Here is a 19,507-nt window from a genome sequence, read left to right as displayed (position 1 = left end):
ATGGCGGCGGTGTTGCCGAGGACGCTGGGCGAGCTGCAGCTGTACCGCATCCTGCAGCGGGCCAACCTGCTCTACTACTATGAGGCCTTCATCCAACAGGGCGGCGACGACGTGCAGCAGCTGTGCGAGGCCGGCGAGGAGGAGTTCCTGGAGATCATGGCGCTGGTGGGCATGGCCAGCAAGCCGCTGCACGTGCGGCGCCTGCAGAAGGCGCTGCGCGACTGGGTCACCAACCCGGCCATCTTCAACCAGCCCCTCACGTCGCTGCCCGTCTGCAGCATCCCCGTCTACAAGCTGCCCGAGGGTTCTCCCGCGCTGCAGGAACGGGCCAACAGCGCCGGCGCCAAGATGCCCAAAACCGGCGGCGGCGACCCGGGGAAGCCGGACGCGTCCCGGGACAAAGCGGCGGCCGGCTCGCCCCTGCAGGGCGGCAGCAGTGAGGCCCGGTTCTGGTCGGGCCACAGCAACGACAGCGAGCACAGCCTGTCGCCGTCGGACCTGGGGTCCCCGTCCTCGCCCCGGGACGCGCTGGAGGCGCTGGACGGTGCCGCCGTGCAGTCGGTGCTGGAGTGCGTAGACCGGATGACGCCGGGCCTGCCGAAAGCGGACCCCGCCGAGGTGAAGGAGCAGCTGAGGAGCAACAAGAAGCTCGCCAAGATGGTCGGACACATCTTCGACATGAGCGACGACGAGCCGCGCCGCGAGGAGGAGATACGCAAGTACAGCGCCATCTACGGGCGCTTCGACTCCAAGAGGAGGGACGGGAAGCACCTGACGCTGCACGAGGTGGGCCGGGTCACGTGACCGCAGAGAGGGGGTGAGGAAGTGACAGGGTGAAGGAGTAAGAGGGTGACAGGGTGACACTCTGTCTGTTGCAGCTCACGGTGAACGAGGCGGCGGCCCAGCTCTGCATGAGGGACACGGCGCTGCTCACCCGGCGGGACGAGCTGTTCGGACTGGCCCGGCAGATCTCCAGAGAGGTCACGTACAAGTACACGTACCGGACCAGCAAGTGAGTACAAGTACACGTACCGGACCAGTGAGTGAGTCCAGCGGGCCTCTGGTTCTGGTCCAGCTGGATGTCTTCAGGGTCTCTCTCTAAACGCTCTTGTGTTTGTGTTACAGGTCTCGCTGCGGAGACCGAGACGAGGCGTCACCCAAACGGATCAAAACAGAGGTGAGGTCATACTAGGTCATCATGAGGTCATCATGAGGTTCATGTGTGTTCATCTGGAGGACGTTCCTCACCTCAAAACTTCCATTAAGATTAAATTAAATTGATTTTAAAATAATTCCTCCTCCTCGTCTTCTTCCTCTTCCTCCTCACCTAGATTTCTGATCACTTCATATAAAACCTTTAGTTTGCTTGTAATAAGCAACGTTGGTTTATTTCCACTAAATAAAATGTTCGTCTGTGTTCTGCACCAGAGGAGCTCTTGTAGAAGTCCTTCCTGTCGTTCTAAGAATGAACGCTTTCCTCCTCTGGACTCCTCAGGAGAACTTCTTTGACATCCAGGAGGCGCTGCAGGCCATCCACATGCGGCAGGAGATGCTGAGGGAGCAGCTGGCCTGCGCCAAGTCCAAAGGAGAAGAGACGGTGGGCCGCAGCCTGCAGGTGAGTCCTGATGAACCTCATGTCACATCATGAAATGCACCTCTCAAGGCTCTTGCATGAGATACATCCCATGAGTTACATGAAGCATTGCAGCACAGTGGCTCTCTGGATGATGAGGAACCACTGTCATAACACACAGTGTAAAGTGATCACATGACTCTAAAGATGAAAAACTGACACTTGATTTGTGATATTGTTCACATCTCTTGTGAAAACATAACTTTATGTGGATGAACTGTTCTGTGATGGAAACTGTTTTACAAAAGCTCTTACGTTCACAACAGCAGTATGTGAATAACATGGTAGACACATGTCAATAAATGTCTAAAACCACATTTATTCTTATGGTTTTAGCGCATCGAGGAGCAACAGAATGAACAGAAACATCTGTAAACATAGTACTCTGGGTTAAAGTGATGATTTACTCATGAATAAAGCTCATGGAGGGTGATTCCTCCTCTTGAAGGAAACATGGAGCTCAGAGCTGCTGCAGCTTGATCCCAGTCTGGCTCGTCACTGGTTTCCAGTGCACTCATTAGAGCCGCGTGTAGGAGGACAGCTGTGTGGTCATTACAGGGAACACGGGAGCTGTGGTGCATCATGGGAGGCTGCAGCTACACGGCAGCACATCCCATAATACTCTGAGCTGACACCGTGCAGACTGACAACAAGAGGCTCTTGTTCCTGTGAGGTGTTGCTCTTGATGCTCTGCGTTGTGCTGGGAAGGGCTTTTATTTTGAAGGACGTGTCTTATCTTCTAGATGTTCTTTAGTTCAGAACGTGGAGAACTGAAGTGTCCAGATCCTCTGAGCAGCAGAGGAATTCAAAGAGGATGCTTTCATAATGAAACTCTTGACCCTGAAACAGGAACAGGTTCCTGCTTCAGGGTCAAGAGTTTCACAATAAAAGCGTGGGAGAACAAACTGCATCAAAGTGATCAGAGCTCTTCTTCAGACAGAAGGTTTAGGGTCAGAACCTCTGAAGACTGTAAAGATGGAAGAAGGCAGCTTGACCTTGAGACAGAACAATAATGAATGAATGATGAGTAATGAATGATGAGTAATGAATGGTTCATGTTCCAGGTGCAGCTGGAGCGTCTGCTGGCTCGGCAGATGGAGATCCTGCAGGATGCCGCCGTGCAGGAGCGACTGCAGGCGCTGGACTGGAGGATCCCCCCCAACGCCCTGAAGTACCTCAACGACGCCCAGAGCAACGGGGCCGAGGCCAGAGAGCCCCAAGGTACAGACACACAAAGATACATACAACACAACACTCAGTGCTGCCTCTGGTGGCCTCCAGGAGAACATCAGTGCTGCCTCTGGTGGCCTCCAGGAGAACATCAGTGCTGCCTCTGGTGGCCTCCAGGAGAACATCAGTGCTGCCTCTAGTGGCCTCCAGGAGAACATCAGTGCTGCCTCTAGTGGCCTCCAGGAGAACATCAGTGCTGCCTCTGGTGGCCTCCAGGAGAACATCAGTGCTGCCTCTAGTGGCCTCCAGGAGAACATCAGTGCTGCCTCTAGTGGCCTCCAGGAGAACTCCAGTCTGCTCTGAGCGTCTCGTCTTCAGAGGAGGGAACATGAATAAAAGATGTTCTTCATTATTCAGACGTTCTTCTCCTCCGGGCCTCATCTCATGTTCCTTCTTTTCCTCCCTCGCCCACACCGACAGCTCATTATATCGCTGTTCCCACAAATCCCACAATGCACCTGTAATTATCACGCCCACGCCTGTTTACCTCCAGCCAGTTGCCTGGAGGGGGGGCGTCTCTCTCTCTCTCTCTCTCTCTCTCTCTCTCTCTCTCTCTCTCTCTCTCTCTCTCTCTCTCTCTATCCTTCCTGTTTTCTCATTTCTTTTCTTCTGCTTCTCGTCCTCCTTTAGTTTATTCTTTTATTGTTTCATATTCTCTCCACCGAGCCGTGTTTACTTCTTATGCACATTATTATTATTATTATTATCTATGAGAGCATATCAGAGCCATTGTTTGTTTATTATTATTATTATTAATAATAATAATAATACAGTCTGGGGGCAATATTTAAAAAAATAAATGTATAAGAACCACTTTGATCTCAGAGAATATCCAGTTTTTATTTCCTGCCTCTCCTTCCTCGATCAACTGCAGCACTTAGCTGATTCTTATTAATAATTAATTGTCACAAGAAATGGTCAAACAAGCACTTAAAGCTTTAAAATGTGAGGATTTGATGCTCTTTTTATGTCTGACATCAACCTGAATGTGTTTGGTTTAAGGCGGTGAGAGACATTTAATTCAGTGTACAAACATTGTATGAATGATTAAGATGATTAAATACACACTCACGGTCTCGTGTGCTTCTTCCTGCAGACGAGCGACCGATCAACCTGCGCGTGGTGAGCCAGAACATGCAGGAGGGAGACCTCCCATTGGGCAAACAGCTAGCCAATGAGCTGAAGCGCCACCACAACCACAACAACAACAACAACAACAACAACAACAGCAGCAGCAGCACAGACGAGACCAAAACACCAGCAACAGGTTAGTGCCGTTAGCCGGAGAAGCAGCCGTTAGCTCGAGCTTTAAATAAGATGTGCTTCATATGAACCTCTTCGCTGACGACGCCGTCCTCTCTCTTTGTCTCCAGAAAACGGGACGTCGCAGCGAGCGTCCAACAATGCAGAGAAGAAGACCATCAAATCAGAGCCGGAAGACTCCACATAGTGGGGGAAGATGGAGGAAGACTCCACACAGTGGAGGAAGACTCCACACAGTGGAGGAAGACTCCACACAGTGGAGGAAGACTCCACACAGTGGAGGAAGACTCCACACAGTGGAGGAAGACTCCACACAGTGGAGGAAGACTCCACACAGTGCCTCCGCCTCGCCCCAACCGCTCTGCTCCCTCTTGACAGTATGCAGTCGTACGTCAGTAGATACTAAGCACAGACACAGTTGAGCCTTAACAACCAACGTTGCCTCATGAATAGCATTTATTTTTCTTTGATTTTGTCTTTCTGTTTTGAAGGTATTTGCCAAAGCACCTGGAGAGCGCGAGAAGCCTCGGCGCTCTGCGGGTCTTTGTCTGTGGGTTTCCTGTTAGAGGTACAGTACACGCTAGAGGTACTGTTTGTGTACTTGTGTTTTTATACATGTCCTCCAGGTTGCAGGCTGGGCTGCACGTCTTCAGCAAAAGCCCTAAACAGCCTGTTGGTGCAGACTGAAATATCTGGTTAAATATTAAATGGATTTCAGTGAATTTAGTTTCAGCCCCTCAGAGGATGAACCCTCAATGAAGTCAAAATTCATCTGTTTAATACTTTAGTTTATGACCAAACACCTGAAAACTAAAGGCATCGGCGCTCCAAATCCACAGCTGCTAGCATGCTAACAAAGAAGGTGACCGCGGTAAAAAAAAGTAACTTAGCTTCAACTCGATGCAGACGCTGCACTTTAAGTCTTGTTCGAATCTCAGCTCTTAAAGGAAAAGTCACCAGATCAATACGGCCGTCAGCTGAATAGTTCATAATGAATATTAATGTGGCGATGTAACGGTGGAGTCTGGGTTCATTCCACTTTGTGAGCTAGATAAACGCCGCCGTTAAAGCTAAACCACGCGGTTGCAAAAAGAGAATTTCAGGAATAGGTGTTTGTTTTCTGTTCTGTAGAAGTGATCCAACAAATAACAAAGTGCAGATGTGTGTTTTCTCAAGAACAGCCCTCCCCAAAAAGATCAAATAAAGAAAAAGCTAAACTCCTGTGTGTTAGCGTCTGTAAATATAAGTGCGATAGCTAGCTAGCTAGCCCGACCTCTCAGCAGGGTTACTTCGTCTGTACCTTCGCTGTAGACGTGTGGTGTCGATGTGTTTCTGTGTGTAGAACTCTTTAGTGTCATGAGGAACAATACAAGCGAGTGTAGAACCTGCTCTACATGATGCTAACGTTGATTAGCTTAGCTCCTAACAGTGTCTACCCGCGTGATGGCCGTAGTGCATATTGCTGTTTAGAGGTAGAACATGATGAGTGTTCACTGTGTTTCTGTGTAAATACGTCCGTGTGGTCTCACTCCCCGCCCTCAGATAGTTTAGTCTCAGACCAATGCAATATTTATGTAAGTAATAAGTCTATTTGCATATATATATGGATCATTGTAACTGTACGTCTGACCTCTTGTCTCTGTATTTAAACGCATTGTGCTCTCCATGAGTTGTTTTGTTGTTCTGGTTTGTGGTGGTCTAGTTTGCTGAAGCTAAAAACCAGCTGATGCATTCTGGGAGCCGGAGCCTCGTGGCTCTGGACCCGGTGGTCTGATCTCCGTTCTCCTCTTTGTTCTGGTAAAGTGATAGGTTAGCTTCACCTCGTTATGCACCTGTTTTTTAAACACTAATATATTTTATTTGTTATACAGCACATGAACATTAAACTTTATTTTTTTTAACTCTATTGTGCGGTGCGTTCTGTGATCACTGTGGAACTCTGAAGGGCCTTTGAAGCCCCGCCCCTTATTGGAGGAGGAAGCCCCGCCCCTTATTGGAGGAGAAAGTGGTTCAGTTTCCTCTAAAGGAGCTTCTCTGACTTCTTTCTTTTTCTTGTCTTTCTTCTTCTTCTTCTTCTTCTTCTTCTTCTTCTTCTTCTTCTTCTTCTTCTTCTTCTTCTTCACAGATGAATCTCTTTTTGGACACATTTGCATCCGCGTCACATCAACACATTGTGAAACCGGCTGATGAGTCACTCTGACGCAGGTCCTTTTCACAGACTTCCCATCATCCTCTCCACTCCCTGCAACCACACACACACACACACACACACACACACACACACACACACACACACACACACACACACACACACATATTTTCTCTGGAGAAATGCTCGGTTCACCCGTGTTGGTTGTCCTGCTCGGCGTTCAAACGCCCCCCCCCCCCCCCCTCCCTCCTCCCTCTGCTCCCTCTCCTCCTCCAGTGCATGTCACTGATGATGATGATGATGTGTTGCCGGGGCAACGGCTGGCAGGTGGGCGGCTCCACGGCGGTGGGCGGAAGCCAGCCGCTCAGCAGCGTGGGAGGGATGTGCCAAGCGCACCCATCACCCTGTTCAGCTGCAGGAAGCTGAGACGGTGTGGGAGTTGGTGAATTATCGCCTCTCCTCCCTGCAGCTTCGTTAGGCATCGCCTTGCTCGCCTCCTCTTCCCTTGCTTCCTTCCTGCCTTCCTTCCTTCCTTTGTTTCCTTTGCTCTCTGCTTGCTGCAGCTGCTCATGGTTTTAACTTTTGAGATGTGCTGTTAGTTTTAACTAAATCTATCTTAAGACTTTTGAGAAATTAAGAAAACAAGTCACGGGGCAGAAAGGGCTGCTGACATCGTTGTTCAGGTGAAGGAGGATGTGGAGGTCACTGTCACACATCGATATCACGACACCAGCATACAGAGGATCTGCCTCAACAACACAACATGCATCACGTGTTATGAAGAGCATTGCACATGTTACACATTCAACAACATGTCCAAAGTAAAGAAACAGATTTATTTGCACATAAAGCACCAACAGGCTGTACAAAAAGGGATTTTTTTTTACATATATGAATTGGGGATTCCTGTAAAATAACCGTCAAGACTATTCAATTGGAATCCCCCTTCATTCTTGACCCGGTTACATTTAAATGAGTTTCTGTCGGTTTAACTTCATGAAGGCTTCATGTTCCAAGGGAGGCTTTATTACTCAGCTTGAGTGTGTTTGTTTTATCCTTCCTGGAGCTCCAGGTGGGTGGAGTTTACCAAGATAAAGTCAGATAGCAGCTGGGAGTCGCAGAGACGTGAAGCTGTGTATAAAATACTTTCCAGTGAGTAATATCTGTTATAGGTCATTATTTTAGACGTGGCGTCAAACTCCACCCACCTGGGCCGCAAAAGCGGTCAAAACAAACACGCCGTCTGACTCATGAGGAAGGATAACTTCTGATTTATGATTTATTGGTCTACATTAAAGAGATTTGACGGCCTGATGTGTTAAAAACCAGCTCAGCTTATCAATTAAAAAGTGAAATCTCTGCAGAGTGAGATGTCTTTTACACTTATAACCAGAGAGAAAGACAAAGATACATGCATGCAATAAAACAAAATGTTACAGCTGATCACTGAGATTTGAGGAAGTTTCTTTAACCTCTAACAGGTTTTTTTCTGTACCCGGTAACGTGGTCTTATCGTGACTACTTTCTAGCAGCAGGTGGCGCTGTCGCATTGTTATTAAGCAGCCTGAATGTGTGCTGTACCTCCTCACATGGGGTCAGGAGAAGACTACACTTGATCTGTGCTGCTCAGTGGGGGCTTATATTTATTATAATCTAATTTAAAAGACTGACATTAAAACACGCACAAACGTGTGTGACAGCAGCAGCATTTTAATACCATAATGCCCCATAAAGTGTGATTTTTTTCTGGTAGTAATTTTGTTTTCTCCATTTTTAATCCACTATTATGTTATAGTTGTAGCACTCCATTTGATCTATCATGTACTTTACTTTGATGTCTCCTCTTTAAACTATACTTTAGGTTTGCTTTGGTTCTATAATGTCTCATGTAAACTGTTTAAAAGAAGAAAAAAGTCCTTCAAAACATTATAAAAGTGTCTCTATTATTCATATTTGCTGTAAAATGGCCATTGTCTGTGGAATCTGATGGATCAAATAGTCTGAACAGGAAGTGAGGCTATTCTGATGATTGACAGCCGGCTCGGCCAATCAGGTGCCGGGCACGCATTCGCTCCTCCAATCATAACGGCTGTTGCGTGACAGGTAGGCCGGACTCCTCCCAGGAGCGCGTTCTGCGCTCATTCATCGGGAGAACCGTTACTCGGTCGGGAGAAGCCGACAGTCGTCACGTAAATTACATTATTACCTTTCGTTTCTCCGCGCGGGATTGAAAATGTTACACTTCCGGTCCACGGTGGCGCTGAAGGAGTTGTTTCAGACACAGCTCAGAGGCCCGCTGGCCGCCGCTTGCTTCTGCAGAACCGGCGGTCTGGACGGGAGGTCACCAGGCGGCCGCCGCGCCGCAGCCCCGCGGCAGCTCGGCGGGAGGCCCGGCGGCGCGAGGGGCTTCTGCTCCAAGGACGACAGCCACAGCGAAGCCGCCAAGGAGTCCGCGACGGAGAAGTGAGTGGACCCAGGTGTTAGCCGGCTCCACGGTGAGGCCGGATTCCAGCGGGGAAAACGGCAATTTACTGGAGCCTAAATGTATAAGATGCAGTCCTTAAAGTTGCCTTTTTTTAATGGATTATGTCAATATTAACTTACAGAAAGAATGCCGAATTAAAGAACGGCTTCCAAACATACCTTGTGGTTAAAGGCTTTGGTTTGTGTCGCATAACAAGGTTCTGTTTTAATAGTAGAAATGAACATCGAAGATCTGCGAGCGAACCACGCAGGTGCGTAGTCTAGTTCCATTCTCGGACACAGTTATTCTCATATTTTTCACGACGGAGCTTCAGTATTATGATGCATCTGCTCACACTGCAGGAAACATGCTCATGGAAGCACGTGACCTGCTGAGGCCTTTCCAAAATATAACAACACATAAGATGCATATTAGATGCATATAATATGATATAATCATGTACTGGTCATGTTATTTAGTGATGATGAAGAGTTAAAGAGTGACAGGTTCAAAGCATAATAACGTCACTTTAGTCCTCTGACGTCAGCGATGACGAGGATCCACTTTGTTGTTTCTGATGTTTGCCTCAACAGCTGCAGCAAGAACACATTTAATGATTGTGACCAAAATAATCATAACAGCAATAACCATCAGAGGACTTGATCCTAATAATGATATTTTAATGTGTTATAATGATATTATATAGATATTTTAATGTGTTATAATGATATTATATAGATATTTTAATGTGTTATAATGATGAGCCAGCTGTTCTTCGTCACCTCCTGTCCAGAAAACTCAGAGCTCACTCGCTTGTTTTCCTTCTTTCCACATCGGAGGGACAGGAAATGCATAGTTTGCAATGCATTGTGGGTGTTTTTGGAGCGCTGAGGATCCTGGAAGCCGTCCGACAGGAAGTGGAGGCGCTGCTTTTCATTCCTGAACTTCTGTTTTCTACTTTATTTACATGGCGCTTCTGTCACATTCAGCTTGTTGTTGTTGTTGTTGTTGTTGTTGTTGTGGTGTTGATGATCTGCTGGAAATGTTACTAATTCAGTATTATTTCCTCTGCACTCTTTCTCCCTCTTGTTGATCTGCTTGCTTTGCATTTGTAAGTATGTTTCTATTTTATTTTAGTTCTAGTGTTTTCTTTACTCCAGTACAAGTAGAAGGTTTTTCTGCAGAAAGACCATAACTGCTTCCTCTTTGCTGTGACCTCACTTCCTCCCAGCGGCTGCACTTGACCCCCCCCCTCCTCCTCCCTACACACACACACACACACACACACACACACACACACACACACACACAGACAGGACTAAGGGTTCAGAGATCACACAGTTAAACCACACAGAGAAGTGTTTGATGGTTCCTCTGATGTTTGATGGTTCCTCTGATGTTTGATGGTTCCTCTGATGTTTGATGGTTCCTCTGATGTTTGATGGTTCCTCTGGTGTTTAATGGTTCTTCTGATGTTTAATGGTTCCTCTGATGTTTAATGGTTCCTCTGATGTTTAATGGTTTCTCTGGTATTTAATGGTTGTTCTAATGTGTAATGGTTCCTCAGATGTTTCATGGTTCCTCTGGTGTTTCATGGTTCCTCTGGTGTTTGAGGGTTCCTCTGGTGTTTCATGGTTCCTCTGGTGTTTGAGGGTTCCTCTGGTGTTTCATGGTTCCTCTGGTGTTTCATGGTTCCTCTGGTGTTTCATGGTTCCTCTGGTGTTTCATGGTTCCTCTGGTGTTTGAGGGTTCCTCTGGTGTTTCATGGTTCCTCTGGTGTTTCATGGTTCCTCTGGTGTTTGATGGTTCCTCTGGTGTTTCATGGTTCCTCTGGTGTTTGAGGGTTCCTCTGGTGTTTCATGGTTCCTCTGGTGTTTGAGGGTTCCTCTGGTGTTTCATGGTTCCTCTGGTGTTTCATGGTTCCTCTGGTGTTTGAGGGTTCCTCTGGTGTTTCATGGTTCCTCTGGTGTTTCATGGTTCCTCTGGTGTTTCATGGTTCCTCTGGTGTTTCATGGTTCCTCTGGTGTTTCATGGTTCCTCTGGTGTTTGAGGGTTCCTCTGGTGTTTCATGGTTCCTCTGGTGTTTCATGGTTCCTCTGGTGTTTCATGGTTCCTCTGGTGTTTCATGGTTCCTCTGGTGTTTCATGGTTCCTCTGGTGTTTGATGGTTCCTCTGGTGTTTCATGGTTCCTCTGGTGTTTCATGGTTCCTCTGGTGTTTCATGGTTCCTCTGGTGTTTCATGGTTCCTCTGGTGTTTCATGGTTCCTCTGGTGTTTGATGGTTCCTCTGGTGTTTCATGGTTCCTCTGGTGTTTCATGGTTCCTCTGGTGTTTCATGGTTCCTCTGGTGTTTCATGGTTCCTCTGGTGTTTGAGGGTTCCTCTGGTGTTTCATGGTTCCTCTGGTGTTTGAGGGTTCCTCTGGTGTTTCATGGTTCCTCTGGTGTTTGAGGGTTCCTCTGGTGTTTCATGGTTCCTCTGGTGTTTGAGGGTTCCTCTGGTGTTTCATGGTTCCTCTGGTGTTTGAGGGTTCCTCTGGTCCTCATATGATGAGCTGCAGCTCAGAGGAAACCCTGAACCTCTGACTACGAGCCTGTAGGTCTCTGCTCTCCGCGTTCAGCTGCTTGACAACTAAAGCTTTACCTTCAGACATCTCTCCTAGCAAGCAGGCCAGTGTCCCATGATGCATTGCAGGACAGGGCACCCACAGCTTTGCACAAATCCAATTTGGTGTTGGTATGAATCACAGCAGAGAGCCTGCGGCGAGCCGTCTACTAACCTTCCTCCCAGACCGGAAGAGCAGCCAGCGAGCAAACCATCTGACACCAGATGTTCCTCTCACAGCTGGGAGGAGGCGAGGAGCAGAGGAGGTGCAATGTGTACCTCCTCTGCTCCTCGGTGTCACACAGAGACGTGACGAGACGCTTGCGTTGATTCGTTCTCCCAAAACACAACAATGACGGGAAGCAGGCGACCCCAGAGCGCTGCTTTGCATGCTGGTCCGTCAGCTGCTCCCTGGCTGCTGTTCCAGCGTTGCAGTGACCTCATATGTTCCAGACCCTCGTCTCTGCTTCTCCCTCTCTCCTCTGCTGAACTCGTCCACGTGCTGCAGGACGAGTTGTTCTCACTGTGTTCTCTTGTTGTTCTCCTGCAGGACCAGTTGTTCTCACCATGTTCTCTTGTTCTCCTGCAGGAGAAGAAAAGCCGGCATCCTGCCCAGCCTGGAGGACCTGCTCTTCTACACCATCGCAGAGGGCCAGGAGAAGATCCCTGCGCACAAGTTCACCACCGTGAGTCCTCAGGGTCGACGCTCATGGAAAACTGAGGAAGTCTTGTTGTCAGAGTGTGTTAACCACGATGTCCCTCCTCCTCCTCTTCCTCCTCCTCCTCCTCTTCCTCCTCCTCTCTGCAGGCCCTTAAAGCCACGGGGCTCCGCACAGGAGACCCCCGGCTGAAGGAGTGCATGGAGATGCTGAAGATGACCGTGAAGACGACCTCTGACGGAGCGCTGGACCGCCACCTCTTCAAGAAGTATTTCATCTTTTCTTGTCATGTTTACGTTGCTGCTGTTGGGAACGTTGCTGTCAACATGTTGAGGGCACGACTGCAACTCTGAGAGGGCTCAGCATGAATGTTTCATCTCACCAGGAGGATGTGAGGTGCAGGTCAGAGCTGCAGCAGTTCATTATTCATCTCTCCTGCGTTTGCACCCGGCATCCTGTTGAAGCTTTAACCCGTTCCTCTTCAGAGGACCGTGGTGGTCTGGTTGCAGCTCCTTTAAGGACCTTTCAGGGACACATTGGCGTGCATTTTTCTCCTCATCGAGCATGTGCAGCCTCCGAGTGCCGTCGCCTCCTACAGGAAGCTCATGGAGCTGCAGCGTTGGAGCGCTCGGCGGGACGCGGCAGGCCCCGCCCCCTCCACCGCTCCTCTGGGGCGTATTTATAGCTCAGCCTCACAGACGAGCGTGTGCTTCCTCTGCAGGGATCCCACACCACGGGATTAACGGGCTGAGCCACAAAGCTCTGCTGCACGCTGTGTGTGTGTGTGTGTGTGTGTGTGTGTGTGTGTGTGTGTGTGTGTGTGTGTGTGTGTGTGTGTGTGTGTGCTTAACGCTCCAGTGGATTAGATGATACGTGTGTTAGTTTTCTGCTGGTCTCTGTTCTCCTCACCGCATGCCAGAGGAAAACGTTGTTCACACGAAGCAAAAACAATAAAGCTTCATCAGAGAGGGAGAGAGAGGGAGAGAGAGAGAGGGAGAGAGGGAGGGAGAGAGGGAGGGAGAGAGGGAGGGAGAGAGAGAGAGAGAGAGAGAGAGAGAGAGAGAGAGAGAGAGAGGGGGAGGGAGGGAGGGAGAGAGAGAGGGGGAGGGAGGGAGGGAGGGAGAAGCCGGTGTGAAGAGCTGCTGCTGCCAGAGGCGGCACGCCACGAAGAGTTCACTCATACTGCATCCTCTCCTCCCTCCCCTCCTCCATCCTCTCCTCCCTCGTCTCCTCCCTCTTCTCCTCCTTCCTCTCCTCCATCCTCTCCTCCTTCCTCTCCTCCATCCTCTCCTCCATCCTCTCCTCCATCCTCTCCTCCCTCCCCTCCTCCCTCCCCTCCTCCTTCCTCTCCTCCCTCCCCTCCTCCATCCTCTCCTCCCTCGTCTCCTCCCTCTTCTCCTCCTTCCTCTCCTCCTTCCTCTCCTCCATCCTCTCCTCCATCCTCTCCTCCATCCTCTCCTCCTTCCTCTCCTCCATCCTCTCCTCCTTCCTCTCCTCCATCCTCTCCTCCATCCTCTCCTCCATCCTCTCCTCCTTCCTCTCCTCCATCCTCTCCTCCATCCTCTCCTCCTTCCTCTCCTCCATCCTCTCCTCCTTCCTCTCCTCCATCCTCTCCTCCTTCCTCTCCTCCCTCCTCTCAGGTGTGTGCAGAGTAACATCGTTCTACTCACTCAGGCCTTCAGGAAGAAGTTTGTCATCCCAGACTTCCAGTCCTTCTGCGGCCACATGGACGAGCTGTACAACAACGCCAAGCCCATGTCAGGAGGCCAGGTGAGTGAGGCCACGCCCCCTTGTCAGGAGACAGGTGAGTGAGGCCACGCCCCCTCGTCTGACCCTGACTGTCCTCTGTGCTGCAGGTGGCTGACTATATCCCCCAGCTGGCTCGCTTCAGCCCCGACCTGTGGGCCGTGTCACTGTGCACGGTGGACGGACAGAGGTAGAGGACATGTGACACATGTTCACATGACGCATGTTCACGTGACGCATGTTCACGTGACGCATGTTCACGTGACGCATGTTCACGTGACACATGCTCATGTTCCCTCCCTCTCAGGCACACTGTGGGCGACACCAAGGTTCCCTTCTGTCTGCAGTCGTGCGTGAAGCCTCTGAAATACGCCATCGCCGTGCACGATCACGGCACCGAGTACGTGCACCGCTTCATCGGCAAGGAGCCGAGCGGCCTGCGCTTCAACAAGCTCTTCCTCAACGAGGAAGGTGAGGAGGACCTCCTCCCCACGCAGCTGCTGCGTGCACAGAGCGGCTGCAAATAAACCACACAACCCTTGTCTTTGTCTCCTGCAGATAAACCACACAACCCCATGGTGAACGCTGGAGCCATCGTGTGCACCTCCCTCATCAAGGTGAGCAGAGACAGAGGAGGAGTGAGGAGAGGAAACCAGTGAGGAGAGGAAACCAGAGAGGAGAGGAAACCAGAGAGGAGAGGAAACCAGAGAGGAGAGGAAACCAGAGACGAGAGGAAACCAGAGAGGAGAGGAAACCAGAGAGGAGAGGAAACCAGAGATATGAAACAGAGATTACAGATGTAATCACGCTGAGAAGAGATTTGGTTGAAAGCAGAGATTAAAGCTCCTTTAGCGGTGCGTTCAATGTCCTCAGACACAGCAGCTCCTCTCGCGGTGCGTTCAATGTCCTCAGACACAGCAGCTCCTCTCGCGGTGCGTTCAATGTTCTCAGACACAGCAGCTCCTCTCGCGGTGCGTTCAATGTCCTCAGACACAGCAGCTCCGTCTGCCGGCTGCAAGTAGAACGTGAAGTTTCGTTCTCTTCCTGTTGACAGACATTCAGGGTGAACCTGCAGGACGTTGTGTTGTTGCAGCTGACAACATGATGTTTCGTAATGTTGTGTATAAATACACAACATCTGATGCATACTGTAGTACTAGTACACAACGACACGAGGAAGTACATATTCCCTCTTGTTTCACAGGGAAAATACACTTTAGTTCTCTGAGACACAAGAAAACCTCTTTTTCTTCCTCATCTTCTTCTCCTTCTTCTCTACCTCCTTTGTCTTCTTCCTCTCCTCCTCCTCTTCCTCATGAGATTATGTTCCTGTGAAGCTGCTCTTGTGGTTTCATGTGTTGTCGTATTTTACAGCGTTAGGATCTTTGTCACCCCGGCAACAGGTCAATGTCTTTATTTATATCTTTAGATCAAATGTAGAAGCTTTTAGTTCATTAAACCTTTAATCTGTGATGGAGCATCAATGTGATTAACACCATGAAATAATACATGCATGTCCTTAAACACTGTTAATAAATATATATGTATATATATATGTATATATATATGTATATATATATGTATATAAAATACATAATACTACTTTACTGCCAGGAAGCTTATGATAATAATAATAATAATAATAATAATAATAATAATAATTTCACCTCCTCATCTCTAGCTCCTCCCACACATCTAGCTCCTCCCATATGTATAGCTCCTCCCACCTCTACTGGTCTGGTCCTGATGGTTTTGATTGGTCCATAATGATGAGCAGTAGCTTATTATTATAATGTATTAACATAATAAATGACATTATATTACTGTGTTCCAGCAAGGAGCGAGCAACGCAGAGAAGTTTGATTATGTGAGTATCCATCTTTTTCACATGTTTTATATTTTACACGTTAAAAATAAATATTACTTTTTATTTATATTTATATATAAGATGAATAATGAACTCTCTGCAGGTCATGAACTTCATGAACAAACTGGCAGGAAACGAGTATGTCGGCTTCAGCAATGCCACGTGAGTCTGATTATTAATATCACTGATTATTAATATCACATGATGAGGAGAGAGGAGACCAGTGAGATATGAAGCATCTCAGTGTCCTCTCCTTGTGTCCTTGTGTCCTAGGTTCCAGTCGGAGCGAGAGTCTGGAGACAGGAACTTTGCCATCGGCTACTACCTGAAGGAGAAGAAGGTGAGGTCAGAGGTCACGAGCCTCCATGTTCCCTCTGTTGCTGTGTTGCTGTTGTTGACGTTGTTTTTGTTGTTGTTGTTGTTCCAGTGCTTCCCAGAGGGCACGGATATGACCTCCATCCTGGACTTCTACTTCCAGGTGGGCGGAGCCTCAGCGCTGGGTGTTTGAGGTGGGCGTGCTGGTTTTGCTCACCTGTGTCTCCCCTGCAGCTGTGCTCCATCGAGGTGACCTGCGAGAGCGCCAGCGTCATGGCCGCCACGCTGGCCAATGGCGGCTTCTGTCCAATCACAGGCGAGCGCGTGCTGAGCCCCGAGTCGGTGCGCGACACCCTGAGCCTCATGCACTCCTGCGGCATGTACGACTTCTCCGGACAATTCGCCTTCCACGTCAGTCTCTGCTCGCGCACTACAGAGGTACTGTTGCGTTAAGAAGCACCCACTCAGGCTCCTCCCCTCTGCCCCCCCCCCCCACACACACACACACAGGTGGGCCTCCCCGCCAAGTCCGGAGTAGCAGGTGGCATCCTGCTGGTGGTTCCTAACGTGATGGGCATCATGTGCTGGTCTCCTCCTCTGGACAAACTGGGCAACAGTGTCAGAGGCATCCAGTTCTGCACGGTAACCTCCTCCTCTTCTTCTTCTGTGGTTCTGCACGGTAACCTCCTCCTCTTCTTCTTCTGTGGTTCTGCACGGTAACCTCCTCCTCTTCTTCTTCTGTGGTTCTGCACGGTAACCTCCTCCTCTTCTTCTTCCTCTGTGGTTCTGCACGGTAACCTCCTCCTCTTCTTCTTCCTCTGTGGTTCTGCACGGTAACCTCCTCCTCTTCTTCTTCTTCTGTGGTTCTGCACGGTAACCTCCTCTTCTTCTTCCTCTGTGGTTCTGCACGGTAACCTCCTCCTCTTCTTCCTGTGTGGTTCTGCACGGTAACCTCCTCCTCCTCTTCCTCTGTGGTTCTGCACGGTAACCTCCTCCTCCTCTTCTTCCTCTGTGGTTCTGCACGGTAACCTCCTCCTCCTCCTCTTCCTCTGTGGTTCTGCACGGTAACCTCCTCCTCTTCCTGTGTGGTCTTCTTCGCTGACCACTGAAGGTCCCTGAGCATCGTCTTCATCATGTCTCTGTTTCAGGACCTGGTGTCCCTCTGCAACTTCCACAACTACGACAACCTGAGACACTTTGCTAAGAAGCTGGACCCCAGGAGGGAGGGAGGAGACCAGAGGGTGAGTCCTGCTCTTCTTCTTCTTCTTCCTCTTCTTTGTCCTCCTCCTCTTTTTCTCTGCTTGTGGTTTATTTTTCTCTAAAAAGTCACTTCATAATGGTGTTTAATCCACAGCGCCATCTGGTGGACAATTACTGTGAACTCACCAACGAAGGCTTTTAGAGAGATAGATATTTGCTTTATTAATCCCACTCAAGGAATTGTTTTCTCTACAGCAGATTTCATACATAAGAGTGAGCAGTAAAATATGAACAATTATAAATGTATAACAAATATATATATATAAATAGAACATATTGATAATTAAAAAAAGCAGAATATGTCAAATAAAAGACATTAATAAGATGAGCCGGAGTTCTTTCATGTCTTTCAGGTGAAGTCAGTCATCAACCTGCTGTTCGCTGCCTACACCGGAGACGTGTCGGCCCTGAGGAGGTGAGCTGCTCCTCCTGCACCTCCTCCATGTCTCTCCTCCTCCTCTCTCCTCCTCTGCTCCTTCATTGTGTCTCTCGTCCCTGCAGGTTTGCGTTGTCCTCCATGGACATGGAGCAGAGGGACTACGACTCGCGCACGGCGCTGCACGTAGCCGCAGCTGAAGGTTAGCCTGACACGCTGCCCAGTGTGTGTGTGTGTGTGCGTGTGTGTGTGTGTGTGTGTGCAGCTGACGCCGCGTGTGTGTGTGTGTGTGTGTGTGTGTGTGTGTGTTTCAGGACACGGGGAGGTGGTCCGCTTCCTGCTGGAGGCCTGCAAGGTCAACCCGGTGCCCAAAGACAGGTACGGGGAGGTTTAATATGCAGCGTTCATACGCTCATGCTCATAGGAAACCTGTAAATGTGTTATATTCATGTGTTCATGACGTTCATTTAGTTATAAATAATGAATCTGCTTTTAAAAGAAAGAGGCTCAAAACATCAGCAGCATACATACAGGCATCTATATTAATGTTTATTCTTTTAATCAAACTATTGTCTCTCATTCATTTGAGTCATTTAAGGTTTACTGTATGCTTTGAATCCTCATTGTTAGTTTAAATACTACATTTTATCACTTTGTACTGTTCACACACACATTTCACACAATGTTTGCTCATGGACACTTGGTTAAAGTCATGTCCATGTGTTTTCTCCCTCGCTTGCTGTCTCCCTGCAGGTGGGGCAACACCCCGATGGATGAAGCGGTGCACTTCGGCCACCACGACGTGGTGACCATCCTGCGCGACTACCACACGCAGTACAGCCCGCAGGAGAGCGCCGGGGACAAGCAGAGCGCCGAGAAGAACCTGGACGGGCTGCTCTGAGAATGCTGCCCCGCCAGAGTAAAAGCTCCTCCGCGTTTTAGTGACGCACCGATAGTCTTATTTCATTTCTCCTCCATCACTTTGTAACTCTGTAGGAAGTGACCGGCCGCGGCCGGACTTTTTAAAAATTCACGTTTTTATTCCGAAAAGCCGGAAAAACAGGAAGTTAGCAGGTGTTTCATTCCCTGTTTAAAAAAATACCTGTGTGTGTGTGTGTGTGTGTGTGTGTGTGTGTGTGTGTGTGTGTGTGTGTGTGTGTTTGTGTCTGTGTTTGTGTGTGTGTGTGTGTGTGTGTGTGTGTGTGTGGTTGACTCCACCTAAACACTGCAAACATTTATTTAAATATTTAAACTGTTAAACAATATTCCGCCTTTAAAGGTCAACTTGAGTTGAAAGCTTTCTGTTTGCTATCTAATAGCTTTTATTTTATTCATCAACTCTCTCATTATTTAATTATTGGATGTTTATTTATTTTGTAACGATGAAGCAAGTCGGCCAAAGTTCTGGTTCCTGGTGTAAACACTGCCAGCTGCAGCTCCAGTCCTCTGATGGTTCTGTCTGTTTACGCCTAGAGAACCCACTTCTAGTTTATATATCTAGAGAACTAGTTCAGACTTTAAAGCTGTCTGATTGGCTCTTTAATTCAACATTCGGAGCTGTCTGATTGGCTCTTCAATTTAGACTTTAGAGCTCTCTGATTGGCTCTTTAATTCAACATTTGGACCTGTCTGATTGGCTCTTCAGTTCAGACTTTGGAGCTCTCTGATTGGCTCTTCAGTTCAGACTTTAGAGCTCTCTGATTGGCTCTTTAATTCAGACTTTAGAGCTCTCTGATTGGCTTTTCCTTCCTGCAGTGCTGTCTGGGTCTTGTAGTCCCCTGATGTCTAAACATGTCTCTGAGGGCGGTCCTTTACTTCCTGCTGTAAACTCCCTTTGCTGTTTTAAAGTTACTCAATGTTTTAACATGGAGGCTTGCATGTGTTGACTGTGATCACATGATTTATGATGGTTTCATGAAACATGATAATGCATCACATGATGT

At 48.6% G+C, this 19,507-nt stretch overlaps 2 protein-coding genes across 6 annotated transcripts in view; both read left to right on the top strand.

Moving 5' to 3' along the window:
- LOC137793838 (NGFI-A-binding protein 1-like) overlaps window positions 1-4,395 on the top strand; it is a 16,365-nt gene extending 11,970 nt beyond the window's left edge. For both annotated transcript variants that reach the window (XM_068590188.1, XM_068590187.1), the window contains exons 3-9: window positions 1-786; window positions 879-1,012; window positions 1,126-1,177; window positions 1,496-1,615; window positions 2,698-2,854; window positions 3,960-4,130; window positions 4,237-4,395. The exon at window positions 1-786 is cut by the window's left edge and continues 1 nt beyond it. In XM_068590188.1, coding sequence (XP_068446289.1) covers window positions 1-786; window positions 879-1,012; window positions 1,126-1,177; window positions 1,496-1,615; window positions 2,698-2,854; window positions 3,960-4,130; window positions 4,237-4,313 — 1,497 coding nt within the window. In that variant the 3' untranslated portion in view covers window positions 4,314-4,395. The remainder of the gene's footprint in view (window positions 787-878; window positions 1,013-1,125; window positions 1,178-1,495; window positions 1,616-2,697; window positions 2,855-3,959; window positions 4,131-4,236) is intronic.
- A 4,022-nt stretch (window positions 4,396-8,417) lies between these two features.
- On the top strand, window positions 8,418-18,770 carry LOC137793855 (glutaminase kidney isoform, mitochondrial). Of its 4 annotated transcripts, none has more exons than XM_068590226.1 (18): window positions 8,418-8,738; window positions 11,937-12,027; window positions 12,150-12,268; window positions 13,641-13,770; window positions 13,857-13,936; window positions 14,054-14,217; window positions 14,305-14,363; window positions 15,581-15,613; window positions 15,717-15,775; window positions 15,887-15,953; window positions 16,041-16,091; window positions 16,163-16,339; window positions 16,439-16,570; window positions 17,077-17,169; window positions 17,542-17,603; window positions 17,690-17,766; window positions 17,879-17,942; window positions 18,318-18,770. In XM_068590226.1, the coding sequence occupies exons 1-18, from the start codon at window positions 8,509-8,511 to the stop codon at window positions 18,463-18,465; spliced, it is 1,836 nt and encodes a 611-aa protein (XP_068446327.1). In that variant the 5' UTR covers window positions 8,418-8,508; the 3' UTR covers window positions 18,466-18,770. The 4 variants fall into 4 exon arrangements, with proteins under 4 accessions (XP_068446327.1, XP_068446326.1, XP_068446328.1 ...); XM_068590225.1 differs by having other exon boundaries at window positions 11,931-12,027; XM_068590227.1 differs by lacking the exon at window positions 8,418-8,738 and adding an exon at window positions 8,755-9,850 and having other exon boundaries at window positions 11,931-12,027.
- The last annotated feature ends 737 nt before the right edge of the window (window positions 18,771-19,507 follow it).

Source organism: Clinocottus analis, unplaced genomic scaffold (assembly GCF_023055335.1).
Source record: "Clinocottus analis isolate CAN_PGR_092001 unplaced genomic scaffold, fCliAna1.0.p SCAF_24, whole genome shotgun sequence".
NCBI classification, from domain to species: domain Eukaryota; kingdom Metazoa; phylum Chordata; class Actinopteri; order Perciformes; family Cottidae; genus Clinocottus; species Clinocottus analis.
The sequence above is the reverse complement of the archived record's forward strand: the minus strand, read 5'-3'. Positions and strand labels throughout refer to the sequence as shown.